At 46.7% G+C, this 17985-nt stretch overlaps 1 protein-coding gene across 1 annotated transcript in view; it reads left to right on the top strand.

The window, feature by feature from the left end:
- l(3)80Fg (dnaJ homolog subfamily C member 16 l(3)80Fg) overlaps positions 1-17984 on the top strand; it is a 30938-nt gene extending 12954 nt beyond the window's left edge. Inside the window, exons 7-13 of the mRNA XM_084599327.1 lie at positions 2101-2286; positions 3956-4124; positions 5338-5597; positions 7588-7662; positions 8311-8472; positions 13225-13429; positions 15141-17984. Coding sequence (XP_084455453.1) covers positions 2101-2286; positions 3956-4124; positions 5338-5597; positions 7588-7662; positions 8311-8472; positions 13225-13429; positions 15141-15377 — 1294 coding nt within the window. The 3' untranslated portion in view covers positions 15378-17984. The remainder of the gene's footprint in view (positions 1-2100; positions 2287-3955; positions 4125-5337; positions 5598-7587; positions 7663-8310; positions 8473-13224; positions 13430-15140) is intronic.
- The last annotated feature ends 1 nt before the right edge of the window (position 17985 follows it).

Here is a 17985-nt window from a genome sequence, read left to right as displayed (position 1 = left end):
TTGCATTGTTATCAAAAGTAGTTTGTGTTGTTAGTGTTGCGTTGTTACCGGAAGCAGAAGTGGTAGTGACAGCAAGTGTTTCCACCAATGAGATTGAGTCATCTCATTGGTGGAATCTCATTGGTGGATTTTGGATCAATCTCTCAATCTCTAGTCTCGTCTCTTGACTCAAGAGACGAGACTAACATGACTTACATTTGATGATGTTGCTTCACATGACAGCTTCATGTGGTGGGGCTGACAGCCCATAGGCATACATGTAAATAAAAAATTAGCTGTGGTTTAGCTTGTGGTTAAACCTGGAGTTACATGAAAGCAATCTACATGGCTACGCTTAATTTCGGCTTCGAAGTAAAGACATAGCTCTTGCGCATAATTGTTTACTCTATGGTTTCAGCTTTATTTATGCCATAGGGGAATCACTTCAAGTATGAACGCCCCTTCCCTCTCGTCATTGGCATTCTCATTTGGGTGTAGAAGACTTCTAGTGGTATGACATTGTCTCTATGTCGAACTCCGGGGCACACCGCCCTCACAATGTTCGAACGAACCTTCTGTCCTTGCAACTCGCTGCTGTTGTTCGCCCCTACCAACTAGCGAGTTTTGCCTTCTTCTTCTTCTTCTTTTCCTTCTTATTTTTCTTCATCTTCCTCTTCTTCGTCTTCCACAGTGCCACGCTAATGGCTTGAAAACCTACCGCAGTGTAGCTTTCGCTACAAAATGAAAAGTACTTCTAAGAAAAGCAGGAATGAGTATGCAACATAATTTCTAAGCTTATATTTTTTTTTTTTTTAGATGTCACAATGAATGGGTGTTTCAGTGCATGACGTGCACAATGTCTTATGTATCACTTGTTCAGCTGGGGGTTTCTCTGAAGTGCCCAAGTCTCTCATCAAGGCTAAATTTACTTGCAAATATATACCTACTGTCTTTCAAACTTGACAGCATACAGAGCTTGTCACAAAGCTGTTTCTTCATTGTCCTCTTTTTTAATAGCCAGCTTGTCAGCAAACAATGTGGCACTGTTTAAGCTTTGAGAAAAAATTGCAAAGAGCTGAAGTGTTGCACTGTACTGCAGGTGCAGTAAACTCTCATTAATTCAGCCTTCAAAGGACCAGAAAAAAAATGTTCAAACTAATTAAAGGATAGGTATATCGAATGGACCTGAAAAAAATTGCTTTCATCACAGTAATTTTAATTTATGAACACCTATGTGATGGTTGTCTGCATATGAGGTAAAACCCAAGTGAGAACTACAGTTTTTCCTAGTTTCGTTAAACATATTGCTTTGTGCCCACTGCCAAAAACATTGAAGTATTCCTCCAGTGTTGTAAAGGCCTTTGTTACCCTTTTCGCAGTGTGATGCAGTAGTAGGAGTCGTGCCTTTTCACAAGACAGCTCCTTCACGTTTAGAGGATGCTTCACTGCTCAATCTGCATAAAGCATTGCAATGAGACACGCAATGCAGTGAAACTGCTCTGATATATAGCATATTGATGTGTGCGAGGGATATATGGATAGGCGTAAGAACAGCATGATGCCATGCCAAAATAAAAATGAGCAGGGGTGCTCCAAGCAGCATCTGAAATGGCACGGCTGGTCTATGTGTGCCCGATCGCAGCCATGGGATGACGTGAAGTGAAGTTAAGGAAAGTTAAACCAAAACTATGCAACTGAGCTATATTTTGGAAACTGACAACATTTATCATTATTATGCCTGCCATAGCACGCATGAAGAGGACGGGCAAAGTTCTATGCAATTCAGGATTGGGAGGGTCTATTCCGGTGATGGCTGGCAGCGCAGGTTGCCCTTCAATATGACTCCCCCACACCCGCCATCCGACTTAGTCAGACTGAACCTGCCCATACATCTGAATTGATAAGTGTCCGATGCCATAAAATCCTATGGGTATCACCAGAACTGTGCTGCTAGTTTGAATTATTGAAACTTATGACCTGACGGGGGTCGAATTCAGTACATTTCACTGTACGAGTAGGTACTGAAGGGCTGAGCTGTCTGTGCTTGCTTGTCGCCTGTTTCGCTCTTGTGCCGCCATGTGACCACTTCATATGCGGTATTGTGTATGCTTCCTGGTGCAGGTTCCTGATTTTGCCACGAGTGTCATCCCAGCTGCTTTTTGATGAGCTCTGCCCACCTGAAGCAATCCGCACACGCCGCCGCCTTTGCGTAGTGCTCATCACAGGAAACACAGCTCTGCATGACCCAAATCGAGCCCTGCTAAGAGACTACATTCAACAAAAGGGGTTCCCAGTAGAGCGTGTCAGGTAACACGGTTTCTTTTTTTTTTCTTACCATCACTCGATTTTGAAGCAGTGCTTAAAAGGGAGTTTAATCATTAATTAATCTAGCACTACAGCTATAGGTTCCTACGTGATCAAGAATCACTTCATCCTTGCTCAAGTAGCACTATAGCCAAGTTAATCTTTCCGGTTGCTTATAGTGTCTTAGTAGCATAGTGGCACCTCCTGCAAAGTCGTTTTTTTTGTGTGTATGTGTGTGTGGGGGGGGGATTGGGAACAACAGTTTGATTGGCTTGTTGTTGCTTGTTGTTGTAGAGGACCTCTGTAGATGCACAAGTTGACAAGTACATACGTATGTGGCAGTTGAGTGGCTCGTTCAATGCATAAATCAAAAAAAGAATCATCATTAGAACTTGTGGGGTACAGATGATGATTGTCACATGTGTTTTGGCAACATAACGTGGTTTTGGCCCTGAGCAAGCAAGGGGCACTACCAGCATTCACTGCGTGTCTGCAGTCTCGCTCCGAAGGAGGGAAGGCGAGTGAATTAAGAGCACGAGTCTTTATTACACAGTAAGCTGCATTGCAAAATACTGCTCTAATTCTAGACCCCAGTAAAACCCATGTTATTGATACAGCACACAAAAGCAAGGCCATGGTATCGCGAATGCATTAAAATGTAGCACTGTTGGAAGATGGATTTACTCGCTCATTTACTCGTGGAGCTCATGGCAAGCGAAAACAGTTACTTTGTATGACACAGCGTGAAGGATGAATGGGGAATTCATGGAGCATGTCACTGCCAGCAGTGGCCAAAGGGAATGGAGAACTAGCTGGATCAGACTCTCCTCACTCTTGAGTAACAGTGCTGCAAAGATGGGCGACAGAACAACAATCAGGCTTGGAACCGGGAAGAAATTATGTATTTCGCTGCTACTGGGGTTAATAAGTCTTTTTATCAGTTTCCCACTGGTGACCTCTTGCTGACACAATTGTCCATGTGTCATATGATGTGACCCAAAGGGGCCATGAGGCCAACACAGGCAGAAATTAAAGTAGGACATTTGACACCAGTTCTCGAGAGCTTCACTTCAAGTGAAGGAAGAAGACTACTTGCCTTCCATTCGCAGAGTCTTCATGAGTGGAGTGGTTGCAGCACACCTAGGCGCTCAAGTTGCTCAAGGAACCAAATCCCTGTTCATGAATCGTAGGGCTTAGATTGCAACAGGTGTCTTCTTGTTGTGTGTATCTTTAACCCTTTGACTGTTTTTGCCGTATGCGTACTGCGGCCGCATTCCTTCTCGTGGCGTTTTTGCCATACGGGTACTGCGCTAAACACATAGCATTTAAAAATATTTTACACTGGGGGTGTTTTCTTTTAGGAATATTTGACAGCCAAAAGGTTAAGGTGAAATGAAAAGAAGCAAAAATAAAGACTTTAATAGTGATGGATTGCATGCATGCATTGTTTGACAAGTAGTGTTCTTTTTTTTCTTTTTTTTGTCATCGTGGCAGCATTTGTTATCGCAGCATCTTTGCTGACTTGCCTAGGAAAAAAAAATCTCTGCCTAGTTCACAAAGCAGTTTTTGTTTACAAGTTGATACGTGATGAGGATACATACGAAAGCTCATGTTGTCTCAGGAGCAAGAAGCTGCCAGTGCTGATGGCCTTGCATTCTATTCTGGCTCACAGGTTTATGTTTGTGTACAAGGAAAAGCAGAAGGAATTTGTGAATACCCTGAGCTCGGGTGAGGATTCACCTGAAGACCCCATCCTTCATATGGTCATCTTGTGGAGGAAGAATCAGAACTTAGTCCAGTATCAGTGGATTGATGCTCCATGGCTTGATGAGCCTCAGAAGGTGAGCTTATGACCCATAAGTTTGCATCAGCTATACGGGTCGCTGTCTGTATGGCAGATTAAGGAGCATGACAATTTCCTGTATAGTGGGTGTGGTTAGAACCTTCTATTACATTGTAATTACTGCAAATGCCACCCTCGGTTCACAAACACTTCAATAATCGGTTTACATGAAGGAAAGTTCGAACATGAGCTTGTTGAAGCAGCAAAGATCGCTCAGAACAACTGATGTACATTAGTGCATCCTGAGCATATGTGACACAGAAAGAGCAGCGTTTTCTGATATACATATCTTAACTTTTTGCCTTTACCTGCTCCTTGTTTCCACCCTCGCAACCACTCTTGTCCTTTAAGTTTCAAGTTAATTAGTTTAAGTTTAAAAAAACAGCGTGGTTATGAATGACAGTGCTTTGCATTTGTGTAAGTGCTCCGCTCCCCCTAGGAACTGTGTGCTTCATTACATAAGTTGTTGAAAGTTAGTACTCCTGTTGTTGTTTACTTCTCAGCTGTCGTCCTTGTGTTTTCATATCTCATCATGGCCTACCAACAAGCCCAAATTGCTGCTTTTTTATGATGATTTTGGAATATAGCGTACCTATCTCACTCATCAGCCAATCCATTTGCCAGTGGAGATCTTTAGGTTTTGGTTAAAGGGACAGTCTACTGCCGGCGACGAATATAAAAATATTGGCATATTCTGGTAGATCTTACCACTTGAGGGCAGTATCGAGGGAAGAACTCGCACACAACCAAAGACTCCGCCATATTTATAGCAGTGCTGCCAGCAGCAGCATTGCTTTTAGTTTATCTCATTTAATTGTATTTCAAGGTGATTGGTACTCTCAATTTTATATTTAACAAAATCTGTGCATCTTGATCAATGAGGCATTCTGCACGCAACTAAGCAGCGTGGCAGTCGTGTTTGTAGAGTTGGATAGAGCTACTATACTGTATGTCGTGTCCACGACGTCAAGTGTTTGCAGACACGGTCTACCATTGAGAAAACAAAACTACCATAGGAGAAAGTTTTAGAATGGTCCTGCCGTGTTTCTCAGCTCCACAGCCAGGTATTTGTTAATTTGGGGATAGAGCTTTCCAGTGAAGCAAGACAAAAATAATGTTGAAAAAGTCAGTAGACTGTCCCTTTGAGCTAACTACAGAGAGTGCGAATGTTCAAAAACTGACGCGGCATGTGCCGGGCCATGCGAGCGCAGATGAACGAGAGCAAGCAGGAGCTAGAGAATGCTCTGTCACGACTGCTGCACTCATCGGAGGCCCTGCCACATGACGCGCGCTTGGGCATTCTGGTGGACGAGCATGCTCGAGGTCTGCTGGGGCGCATCCTGCGTCGCCTGGTGCTCATGGGGGACGCTCTGCGGGACCACCTGACACGCTACGAAGTCCTGCCCGCCCTCTCAGTGGCGCTCTCCTTCGGCTTCATCGTGCTGGTCGGCTACTTCATGTCCTACCTAGTGTGAGCATCTTTTTCTCATTTGGCAGCAAAAGACGTATTTAAATTCCAGCAGGGAAGTTCCTGACCAAATTTCTTTTAGAAATTCTAATTAAGTGTGCAACTACCCCATTTACGTGCTACTGAGAGACAATGCTGCCCAGGAGATCCACAAGAGCGAGATAGTAATTTGGGTCGGGATAGTGAAAGTGACCATTCCAAAGTTTTCATACATAGTGACTTATCCGCCGCCACATCGGGTGTATCTAGTGGGCTCTTCTGTCACATGCACTGGCACTAGAACTGCAAGGCGAAGCAGTTTGAATGCTTTTTGCAGTGGATAGATTCATTGGAAGTGAGTTGGACTGCAGGTTTTTTTCATTGAGCGTGGTTAGCCTTTACTCAAGGTGTGAGGAGTATACTGCATAATTTGTGATAAAGATAGGGGCGATTGCACTTGGAACTGCTCTAAGGCCAAAGAATGTTTTTACCATTCCTTGTTGGGTTTTTTTTTTTCCATTGTTAAATCATGCTGCCACAAATAGTTCAAGCACTATAGTTGTAGCACTACTTTTCTGCAGCAAGTTAATGTAAGTGCATAGTGCCAACTGGTATCTACAGTGCAGCAGAAGGCACATGCCTTTACAAATGGCAGTCAGGTGCCCTAGTCACTCCTTAACCACATAAACAGAACGAGGTATCAGTAAGTAATCAAGACACGGAAACTTGCTTTATAAGAGACCTTATATGATGAATACTCCTCTCCAGTATTTGTCTGTAATGAACTGTATTATCTTCACTGCGCCCTTATATAAAAAGTAGAATTGAAAAGAGCCTTATATGTGAGCCTTATGTGACTGGCAGTAACGCTTCATAAGGGCACGAGGAGTTGCTCACAACTCGCACACCACTTTTTTGTTCTGTGATGGTACAGCGAAAACATGTAAATTCGAACCTCAATAATTTGAAATTTCGGATAATTTGAGCCGCATTGCTTTGTCCGGCCAAGTTTCATAAAGCTGTGTCTAAACCATTAATTAATCCGGACATGAGTCGGTTCCGCCACGGATGATATCGAACTACGCGCTGCTGCGTTTAGTCGGCGTGGCTTAAGAAGTGCCCCCCCACAATAGGGCGGCATAGTTGCACGGCTGCGGGCTTCTGAAATCAGGAGAGAAGATAAAACAAGGTATAAGCATGGAAGAATGGGTAAAGCCAATCCGGCGCGGTGGCGTTGGCTGCCTGTGTTCTGCGTTGCCTCCGAGACTTAGAGCTAAAAGCTCGGTATTTCGAACCTCATTAATTCGGAAATATGGATAAGTCACCGTAGCCTATGGCGTTGGACAGGCACTATGGTTCCTGCACCAGTTGAGCCGCGTCCAGGTACGGTTGGCATGGTAGGGGATCGTCAAAATAAGTCCTCAAAGTTGAACTGCATATTACGGAGTTGACCGATCATACAGTTGATGTTGGAGGCATTGGTCATTTTCCGCGCTTCCATCTGTGGGTTCCCCCACTGCCCCGAAAATGTGCACTTGTCAAGTGCTGGTCAGTGTATCGTGCAGTGAAGCCTCAGATATGACGCAGGCTGCTTGTGAAACGCACCACCACTACCATGTCGCACCGGGAAGTATGCCGAAGAGGCCCTTACCATTTTTTGAGCAGTTCTGCTTTGATGCTCCTGACTGGGTGCACTCAATAAAGCCAACAAAGCAATTCCTAAATAAATGGCCATTGTTGCGCTGTTCTTGTCTAAAAATCAGGGGACTGTTACCCAGTCTTTTGCCAAATAAATTTACCCTAATGCAAGGTTTTCTTGTCACTTTTCTGGGTGGGCCATTGAATAACTCGACCTTTTTTCTGGTCTTTTTGAGGTTCGAATTAACGAGCATTTACTGTATTACATGTCTGCCTTTATGACATTCCACTGGCTACCTTCATGCATAGTTTTAGTGGATTTTGGATTTCTTACTGTACTTTCATCATTTGAGCAAACTTCTCTCTCTTTATTCAGGCAAATGGAAGAAAAAAGCATCCAGGAGCGCTACAGACGAGAAGGAAGAGTGCCTCCTTCAGCAGCTAAGCCGAAGTGAGTCCATCAGCTGTGCTGCACAGAAAATGCTTGCTGCTGAAACATGCATGGAACTGTTTAATGGGGCACTCGGCCCACTGAACAACCACTTGAGGAGATGCAAGCAAAGAAGCTAGTCCTCAGCTGCATTTTGCTTTCTGTGGCCATACACTGTTCTTGCTGTTATTCTTGCTCTGTGAGGTCTGGCAATGAGATACAATTTGTTTGTTAGGTAGCTGTTTGTGCTGCTGATGTCCTTTGTCCCTAAAGGGTGCAATATTTGAAGACGTGCTTTGTTTTTGTCTTGGAGGCTGTAAAATTTTACTTGTTACTTTTGAAACTTTTCGCCGTCGTGAGGTTATGTGACCATGGCGTGCTTTGATGTGAAATAAAAAAAGAGCAGTGCTAGAGTGCCTCTTTCTTTCTTTTTATTTTTTTTTTTCAGCTCACTTTTTTTAGTCTTTATTTTTTTCAGTAACACAAATTATTATTTTAACCTTTGTTGTGCTGCTTACATTATGTGTTTCAGGAAGTCCAGACATGCAATCACAGGTTCATGGTTACCTTTCTTGACTGTAGATCATATTTACTTTGCCTACCTTGCATGACTGCCTGCAGTTCTAGCCAGGGTAACCAACCGCAATCGCTTCTGTCGTTTTCTTCCAGGCCCGAGTGCAAGCTGACGATCCATGAGCTTAGAGGAGAAACCTACAATGGGCTTGTAAGACTTCTGAAACCGGGTTGTCGGACTGTTGTCTTACTGGTCGACCAAGAGTCCAAGCCCAAGCTGCTGCCACAGTTCTTCCGGGCTGTGTTTCCGTACCGCAAGTGAGTACTACAATGGCAAGCAGCATCAGATATTGAGAAGCAGGTATTACAAGGACTGAATATCGTACGGACTACATTCACTGATAGGCACAGGATAGTGCACGCTGACAATGTGGATCGTTTCACCTACAGTTGTAGAAAAACTATGGTGCTCCTTATTCAAACCTCACGCCATGACGAGGCAATGGTGATGACATGCCAGTAGCATGCCTGTCAGCGTTGCATGGCTGGACTCTAGCAGTGGCGACTGCGACACTCGAGTCCGGCCATGGTCGTTCATGACCTCCGAGATCACCACGCGTGGAGGTATGATCTTGGAGGCCATGGGCCATTGGTGCTAGTTTTTGTCACTGCCGCTAGATGATGTCGCATGATGACGCGCAGGTTATTTAAACACACTTCGGCGGCGGCTCTCGACTCCGGCCATGGCCGTTCATGACTCCCGAAATCACCATGCCCAGGGATGTGATCTCGGAGGCCATAAGCTGTTGGCAGCAGTTCTTGTTGCCGCCGCCAAATGACATGGCACACACGAACGCTCGGGCCATTTAAACACACTTTTGTGGCGGCCGATTTGACTGATTGAAAAATTACGTTTCTTGATGTTTTTTCCAGCTCCTTTATGCATTTTTTGCCATTATATTGCAAAAAAACTGCTTCGTTATAACTGATCTAGCGTCAAATTTTGAACTTTTTCTTTCGTTGTACAGAAAAAACTCCCATAGAAATAAATCATTGACCAACCAAACTTTGATTTTGGTTTGTTTTATCCGATAATTTGCTATATCCACGTTCGTTATAGCAAGGTTCAACTGTACTAGGTTATCTCAGTCATTTAATGTATTGTTTCATGATTTCCATATTTATTTTCACCGTTCAGCACACGTGCGAGTGTTTTTTCAATACTGTATGTGACGTCACCGTTTCGTCAACTGGAACGTCAATTCTAGCTATGAAAGCAGTTTCAGTTTCAATTTGCTGTTTTTCCTTTTTAAGTAGTATACAGTTCTACTTGAAATTTCGAAACACGTTGTTTTGTGTTGGAATCGGGACACACCATGGAATGTATGGGGGTTTTCATTCTCGTAAGAAGAGAGAATGCGCCACGGGGGGGCTAGACGCAAGAGTCGCCTTCTAGCCCCGACGTGCCAGCCCTAGCAGACAGAGCTGTGACCCCCAACCCGCGGTGCGAGAAATCGCCACTGCGGCGGGTTCGGGCCAGAGGGGACAAACACCGAGTTGCGTACTCGAACAAGAGTTTATTGCACTGCTCGAGTACACGGCAAGAGAATAGCAATTAAGAACAACCGCCGTGTAGCGAGCGAAAGCCGCGTACGGGGGTGCAATAACAACCACCTAATGGGGAAGCGCGCCAAGGAGGTGAGAGGAGGAGTCTTCTCACCTGACACAGCTTCTCGCTCGCATCCCGTTGCGGTAAGTGCCTACGGTCAGCGGGCGATTCTCGGTGACGGCGGTGGTCTCCTCGGCGGAAATCATGAACCGCGCGCTGCGCGCCCATTCGCCGAAGAACCCAGCGAGTTGCTACAGTCGCGCTCCTCGACACGGAACGGGAGAGGAGGTCTCCCGGTTACGCCGGCAGGAAAGAGGGAAGCCCGCGGCAGCGTCGCCGCAGTCCCGGGAGGCGGCGGGGGGTGGCCAGCGTGCCCTCTCCTCCGCCAACCTCTGTGCCAGCGCGCGTAATCACGCGTGTTAATTACGCGCGGGCGTTATAATGGAGGAAGGGGATTGTGAATCCCCACATCCCCCCCTCCTTAAAACCGCCGTACGGCTAAAGGTAGTCACGTTCACCGAGGGATATATCGAGGGGGCCGGCTAAACGCCGTTTAACTTTTAAACCAAAAGAAAACCATTTAAACCCAAAGAAAAGTGCCAATATACAAAAAGTTGCAGACAGCTCACAGCCACGGGTGTCGGAGGGGGAGGCAAGGCCGACGACCACAGGAGACGACCTTGGAGCTGGGGACACACGTGCGGCGGCCGCAGGTCCCGCTTCTTCACCGTCACTCGGCCAGGCTTGGAAGTGTCGATGGCTGCAGGCGCGCTACTGCATTCATCGTCGGTCAGCCAGGGAAGCCTGCCGGGGGACGGGCAGGAACTGCGTCTTCGCGTTGCGTAGCGTGTTGCAGGCCCCCCTCAGCGGGTCGTCCGCTCGCTCCCGGCCGGCCTCTTTTCCCTCCGTCGTTGACGCCGCCGATGGCGAGGGCAGCGGGGGCACCAAGCTGCTCCCGCTGGTGAAGCCACGGCCGCGAGCACCGAACGGCGCCGAGTCGGGCTCTTTGCTGCAGCTTTCGTCGTGCTGGACGCAGGGGCCTGTTCCACGAACTCCGGCTGGCTCGCTCCGTAGCCGACCGGAAACCGTTTGTCTTGGCCCGGTTGACGGTGACAGCAGGCTCTGGCTGCGGGAACACCACTCCTTGGACGGCCTGCTCCTCGATGCTGCAACGGTCGTCGTGGCCTCCGCCGCCTCCCCTCCTTGCTGGCTGCAATGCTGTCTTTTCCCTAGTTACATTTTTTTTTTCTTTTTCAAATCTACCCCCGCTCGATCTTTTCCAAGAGAAAGCGCGTGCTTGCTCTGGAAGTAAAATGCGCTGAATATTAACAGAGCGTCCCATCCATATTCAGCACAAGAAATTACTCCCTGCGCATTGGTCAGAGTACGTCTGCCGTGGGCGCAAGTCGTAACGAGGCGCGATGCTCGAAATCCCAAGCATTGCCTCTCGCTGCAGCTGCCTACTGGTGGGGGAGTGCGTCCTCCTCGGGCCACGCAGCGGGGCTCTGATTGCGGTGCGCTTTGTGAAAGTCTAGCTCCGCCATCTTTGCTTGCAGCTCTGTCGCGCGTCGGTGTGTGCCCAACGCAGCAACCGTGGCGTTGTTGCGAACTTATAGAGGAAGTTCTACCCATTCGACAACGTCACCATGCACATCACTAGGCAGCGAAATGACACAACTTGAAGAAAAGTCTTAGGGCCGTTCGCATGCTCAGCGATGCACACATCGTGCGATATAGCTCGTATCAGCGTGGCGTGACCAACCTCGAAGGACTCATGTGTATCCTTCGCGTGGGGAAAGGATTGCGCAAGGTGCTATCGGAGTATTGACGGCAGGGATCCAACGCGCTCACAGCAATACAAGCTGTGTAGCGCCCGCACAGGCAGCAATACCAGCGTGCCCTTTGTGCGCCGCGGCCGCGCCGCTCAGCTCCCAGAGCCCGTCGAACACTGGTCGACAAAAATAAAAAAGAAAAAGGATCCTACCGCTTTCTTCCTAAAGCTCCCTTGAGGCTGACTAGGCTCCCCACTGCACTGATGGAATTAAAACGGTCAGCACTTAAACTCGGAGAAGCCGGGTAGGCCGGCCCTTCTCTGAGGCTGCGAGCTATCGCGACGAACTGGCTAACGGGCGCGGCAGAAAGGATAGTAATAACACTTCTCATGCCATCAACGTGCGCGTGCAAAAATACATACGCTACAACGTTGACAGTCCTCACGTAGAGCATGGTAAGTCAAAACACTACGAGAGAATGCCCATCACACCAGCGTCCGCGCGTCACCCTGCTACAGAGCGATGGAGTCGTGTATGACATCCTGCTCTCGCAGAAAATTACAAGATCACAGTGGCTAGCGTCAGCTCCTGATCTCTCGCAATAAGAACAGTTAAGGTGGTTTTGCTTGCTTGCCGTTGTGCACTCACCACTGCAGTATTAGAAGAGACTGAGAAGTCAGCCCTGCTCACTGCCATGGCTAGTCTATGTGTCGAAAACCCGATACACAGACACTCGGTTTATCGCACCTCTGGCCCCACGTTGGGCGCCAAAATATGGGGGTGTTACTCCCGCAAGAATGCGCCACGAGGGGACTAGATGCTACAGTTGCCTTCTAGCCCCGACGTGCCAGCCCTAGCAGACAGAGCTGTGACCCCCAACCCGCGGTGCGAGAAATCGCCACTGCGGCGGGTTCGGGCCAGAGGGGACAAACACCGAGTTGCGTACTCGAACAAGAGTTTATTGCACTGCTCGAGTACACGGCAAGAGAATAGCAATTAAGAACAACCGCCGTGTAGCGAGCGAAAGCCGCGTACGGGGGTGCAATAACAACCACCTAATGGGGAAGCGCGCCAAGGAGGTGAGAGGAGGAGTCTTCTCACCTGACACAGCTTCTCGCTCGCATCCCGTTGCGGTAAGTGCCTACGGTCAGCGGGCGATTCTCGGTGACGGCGGTGGTCTCCTCGGCGGAAATCATGAACCGCGCGCTGCGCGCCCATTCGCCGAAGAACCCAGCGAGTTGCTACAGTCGCGCTCCTCGACACGGAACGGGAGAGGAGGTCTCCCGGTTACGCCGGCAGGAAAGAGGGAAGCCCGCGGCAGCGTCGCCGCAGTCCCGGGAGGCGGCGGGGGGTGGCCAGCGTGCCCTCTCCTCCGCCAACCTCTCTGCCAGCGCGCGTAATCACGCGTGTTAATTACGCGCGGGCGTTATAATGGAGGAAGGGGATTGTGAATCCCCACAAATGTAATGCAATCAAAAACTCAAAATGATGAAAAAATCACCGAAGTTGCCTTTAAATGTCTTACTAGAAAGTGAATAGTTGTCCTTTTCTTGTTTTCTGTTTGCTTATTGTAACATTTATTTCTCATTGAAATGTTACTGATACGTGATTTGAAGGCTGGATGTTCCGTTCTGCCTACTGTACTCATGCTGCCTCCTTTCATGATGTTGAATGTTTCCCACATGCCAGGAACAAGACTCTCATGTTTGCCATGCTCCTGCTGGAGAAGAATTTGGAGTGGTACCGCAAGATCCTCGCTCAGACTCTGGCTGTTCGACGGCCACTCAACATCAACCCAAAAAACTGCATCGGTACCGTGTTATCCCTTAATGGGCATCGCAAGTACTTTTGCGTCTACCACGCCAAGCACCTAGAGCCAGCAGTGATCAAGAAGGCAAGTAGCTTTTTCACGCAGCACTCCTCTCTGTGAAAGCAATGTGTACCACTCTGGTGTTGTGATTTTGGCACCAGTGGTATATTAGGGCTGTTGGGGGACAGTGAACTTTGTTGAGGAAATAACTTTTAGAATGGCAGTAGACACAAAGCTTAACCCGCTGCGAAAAATTGTGTGCGATATGCAAGCTTGAATGCATGAACATGAATGCATCAGAAATTGAGAAATATTGATGTCAGTCTTTCTCCTTCAGCAGTGCAACATCTTTGACTGAAAGAGTTCAGAATTAATTTATTGTGTGCTTGTTTGCTCCAAATGCTGGCACCAACTTGCAAATAACACTGTGTGGGGGTGCATTCCCGGACAATACGGTTTCTGGGCAGCTACAGGTTCGTCAACCTTTAGTGCGAACACATGAGCAGGTGGTTGCTTCTTTCGAAGCGCTGTTGCTTCTACCCCAGCCGCACAATGCAGCAAAGTGACAGGCCATGCAAAGCACCATCTCCAGGTCCCTTTGCGCCTGTGCCACTTTGCTTTGATGCACGTCCGCGTTGGACGCAATGGCACTTTGAAGAGAGTGACCACTGGCGCGCATTTGCGCCAAGAGTGGACTACTTTTTACATTCATAATTTTAGCAAATTCTGACCACACTGTCTTTGGAGCAGCCAAGTGGTGTACGATGGAACTCGGCCTTTTGGAATGTGGCATGAAGAGAAGCACATCAGCAATCGGCTTCCAAAATGGCTTTCCTGTAGTGCATGAACTGATAGGGTCAGGCATTCGGAAATGATGCGGAGGACAATGGAGTACCTGCCATTACTGGACTGGACATGTCGCGAAGTTTGTTTTGCTGTACGGACAAGGAATATGTATAGGTAGAAGTCCATTGTTGGCCACACCATTGAGCAAAACAGATGGGTGAACCAGAAAATCACAAATCCTGCTTGCTCTGGTGATGCAAAAACTCTTACAAATCGGATAAGACACCAATAAGATCGGACCATTTTTAAGTTGAAACAGCACTCGTAAGCAAAACAGGCACAGATAAAAACCTGAGAGTTTGCTGCCAATGTTCTGCACTAGTTCCTGAAGTCTTCGTCATTTGATTTAAAGCCGGATATTGAGGCAGCATTCGCAAAATTACTGCTACCCAGATTATTGACAAATCAATCATAGATGCAGCTGAATCATGAGATTTTCTACATTTCACGGTATGCGCCATGCTGGTAGACGACTTATAAACTGTACTGTTTTTAGAAGCAGTTAAAAATTGCCACCGTGTAAAAAAAAAAAAAAAAAAAAAAAAAAAAAAAAAAAAAAAAAGAACAGTTTAAAAAAATTTGTGCAGATTTTCAGCTTCAAGGCTAGATGGCATAGCATGTTCAAGAATGACATGGAAGTGTTTCAAATTGGCTTAGACATCCATAGGTGGTCACAAGCCATGGGGAAATGGTTAACAGAAAAAAAATTGCTTGGTATGTGAACAAACCTAGCATGCATGCTCGTACCTTTTCTAGGGGCACTTATGTTTAGAGGAACTTCTGATAAGAAGAGCACATTCTCCAAGAATTGAATAATGCTGCTGTCTTTGAGAAAATGAAATTTTATTTGCATGGAATGAACTGTGAGGTCTTTAAGGGTCGAATCACCTGGATTCATTTGTATCCACCTGAGCATATCTTGTAACTCTGCTCTCTTCTGACTGTGCAGAAGAAAGAGAGTGCTGGAGACTTTGTCGGACTCGAAGACTCGAGCAGCGGCTCCGAAACGAGTGACGTGGAATCGGGGCGGCTACTCGCACGGTCGGAGGAGACCGACTCGGACATGTATGGCAGCATTCTGTTTGAAGAGCACCTGCTTGACGGCCTGCCCAACTGGCTGGACAGGCTGTTCGAAGGCACTACAAAGCGCTACTACATCCAGTACTGGCCGGAGTGCATGAAGTAGATGGTCTGCACCTTCTCCCCCGCAAGTGACACTAACGTTTCGCTCTCTGTTTGCACTGCACTCTCACAACCCTTGGAGCTTAGTTCTCCTGCTCCCTACGCTGAAGCATACATAGTGCAGGACTACAGTTCAGGGAATTTACTTGCATTTAAAGCTTTGCATTGAAAGTTTCTGAAGACTAAAAACTGTCCCTGCTACTGCAATGTACACTTTGTTTAAGCTGGTGGCTATACTGTTGCGTTTTCTTGTTGTTAGCTATTCATTCAGAACCTGGCATCACATTGGGCATGAAATCAGGTAGACTGCAAGTTTGTAGCACTGGGTAACTGGATAGTCCTAATGCCAAGCGCTTTTTTTATTTGCTTCCTTGAGGAGGGTAGCCTTATGTGGAATAGTGAAAAAGGGCAAATGGAATTCTTTATCATGATGAGCTAGTACCCCTGATTGTTTCTCTTGGTGCCCGCATTTACAAGGAGTGCAGTTACCTTAGGGCGACCTTTATATTTACCCAAGTAGTCTACCTCTTTGCTCCTCTTGTTCAATAGTGCTGTGGACTACTACTGTTATATGCAACTGCAATGGAGCGAAAACACTTTTGGGCACTGCCAGAGAGCTGACACTTTGCGACAGGGCATTCAACTTGCAAGTGGACCTTGCATGGGCAGTGTATTGCATCTGGGAGGGACGTTTGTGAGCTTGGGCAGGAGGGGCGAGGTGCACATGAAGTCAAAAGCGAACAATCTTGGTTCTGGGTGTGCTGTCTACAGCATAACCCTGGTGGGCATGCTGCAGGTTAAGTAACGGTGTATGCTTCTAGACTCTTTTCAAACTAGCATTTTGCAGGTGCTCATGGCGATAATTGAATGGGCTTCATGTTGAAAGACAACTTTTGCAGGGGCAACACGAAAGTTATTCGCATCTGTACGCATGCAGCTACCCTAGCAATGGTATGGCTATGCATAGGTTGTCAAGCTTTTATGCCCATGAAACGTTGCCTGTAGTGTTTTTCACATGCCAACCGTTACTTAGAATGCGGATGGGGTCATAGCAAAGCAGTGTGTACAGTTTACACCTTGCACATGCTGCCCTTTGTTTAGACATTGTGTCCACTTCATTCTCCTAATAACTAATCTTTTTTTTTTTTTTCCCCCTATAAGGCACATTTCAGTGTGTCAAGAAGTAGTCAAGTTGAGGATTTGCGCAGACAGAACTTGGAGCAACGTAAGCAGCCCTCCCATTTGTGGCTGGCAGCACTGTTTCATGTCTCGACTAGCTGTTCGTATACATTTTGAATGTTTTCTTCTGTTGCCTCATAGCTTTCTTGTTTGTGTCTTTCTAGCGATCTTGTATGGAATGCTTACTTTTCTGGGCACGATGTGTTCCAGAACAAGTGTAGAAACTTAAGTACAAATTAAGAATGTTACACTGACTTCATCGCGTGGTAGCAAAGTGTTGTGATACAGAGTGGTCGTACTGAGATGATTATCATGCTTTCATATATCGGACTTACCGCCAGGTTGTTGTCTGTAACTCGAATCTTATGTCTCCCTTGTCTTGATGTTGTTGCTTTTGTTGAATAGTGCACTGACCCTGTCTGTATGTGAGCACTTCTGGAGTAAAGAGAAAGCCCGCTAGAAAAATACTCAAGTTGCTTCAAGCTGCTGTCTGTGCAAACCTGTCTCTCTGGTCATTGGACACGTGTTATTGTGGCCAGGATTGCAGTACCTTTTACTTAATTTTTTGAGTTGTGATAATCAGATACGATGAACTGTTTTGTGAACTGCATTGCACGATGGCAGTTGTTGTTCCGAGGACTGTCTTACTTGTTTTGTTGTTTGTTTGTTCCTGGAGAGGCAGTGCTTATCATTTTGTTGTGACCTTGTGCCTGCTTCACACCAAGCCGCCACCGCCGCTTTCACACCACCTGACCCCGAAGTCATCACATCGCCGCATGTTGCCTGTGTCTAGTCGCAAGGCTGCCACCAGAAGCGCCTTTCCCAACAGTGTGTGAGTGTATGTGTGCATCTGCTGCCCCAAGGATCACAACTAAGACTGTGCATCTCTCTGCACTGCGGACATTGTCTCCTCCTAGTGCAGCACTTTTTCTCGGAAAGGTGTGCTACTACTTCATCATTGCATTATAAACTTTGTCATTTTGCTTTTGCTTCAGTGGCATTATTTATATCGTTGGAACACCCACTGAGTGGCTGGGGAGCTTGTTTTTGTGATGTAAAGGGATAATTTTCTTGGTGTATGCACCAACAAACGCATTGATGTAGAATTATGAACCTTGGAAAAGCCCTTCTTATACTTGCATTTGTGTGCAAGGAATGAAGTGTTACAAGACTGGCAATGGTGGCAGTACGGCCGCACTTATTTGAAACTGCTGAGGTATATAGTTATGCAGCACTGTTTATTACACAGGCTGTGCAAACCTTTGTGTACCACTGCCTTCCATTTGTTTTGTCAGTGTTGTTTGGTTATACCAGTCATTGAGAAACCCAATTTCAGTTTGTTTAAGAGGAATGTTTTGTGTATTTATGTTAACTCAAAATGAATTCAAAGATTATAGCTGTGTTCTAAATAGAAATAAAAACATGTTTGACAC

Source organism: Amblyomma maculatum, chromosome 3 (genome assembly GCF_055883805.1).
Source record: "Amblyomma maculatum isolate TAMU_Amacu chromosome 3, ASM5588380v1, whole genome shotgun sequence".
Lineage (NCBI taxonomy): Eukaryota > Metazoa > Arthropoda > Arachnida > Ixodida > Ixodidae > Amblyomma > Amblyomma maculatum.
This window is presented reverse-complemented; position numbering and strand designations above follow the sequence as displayed.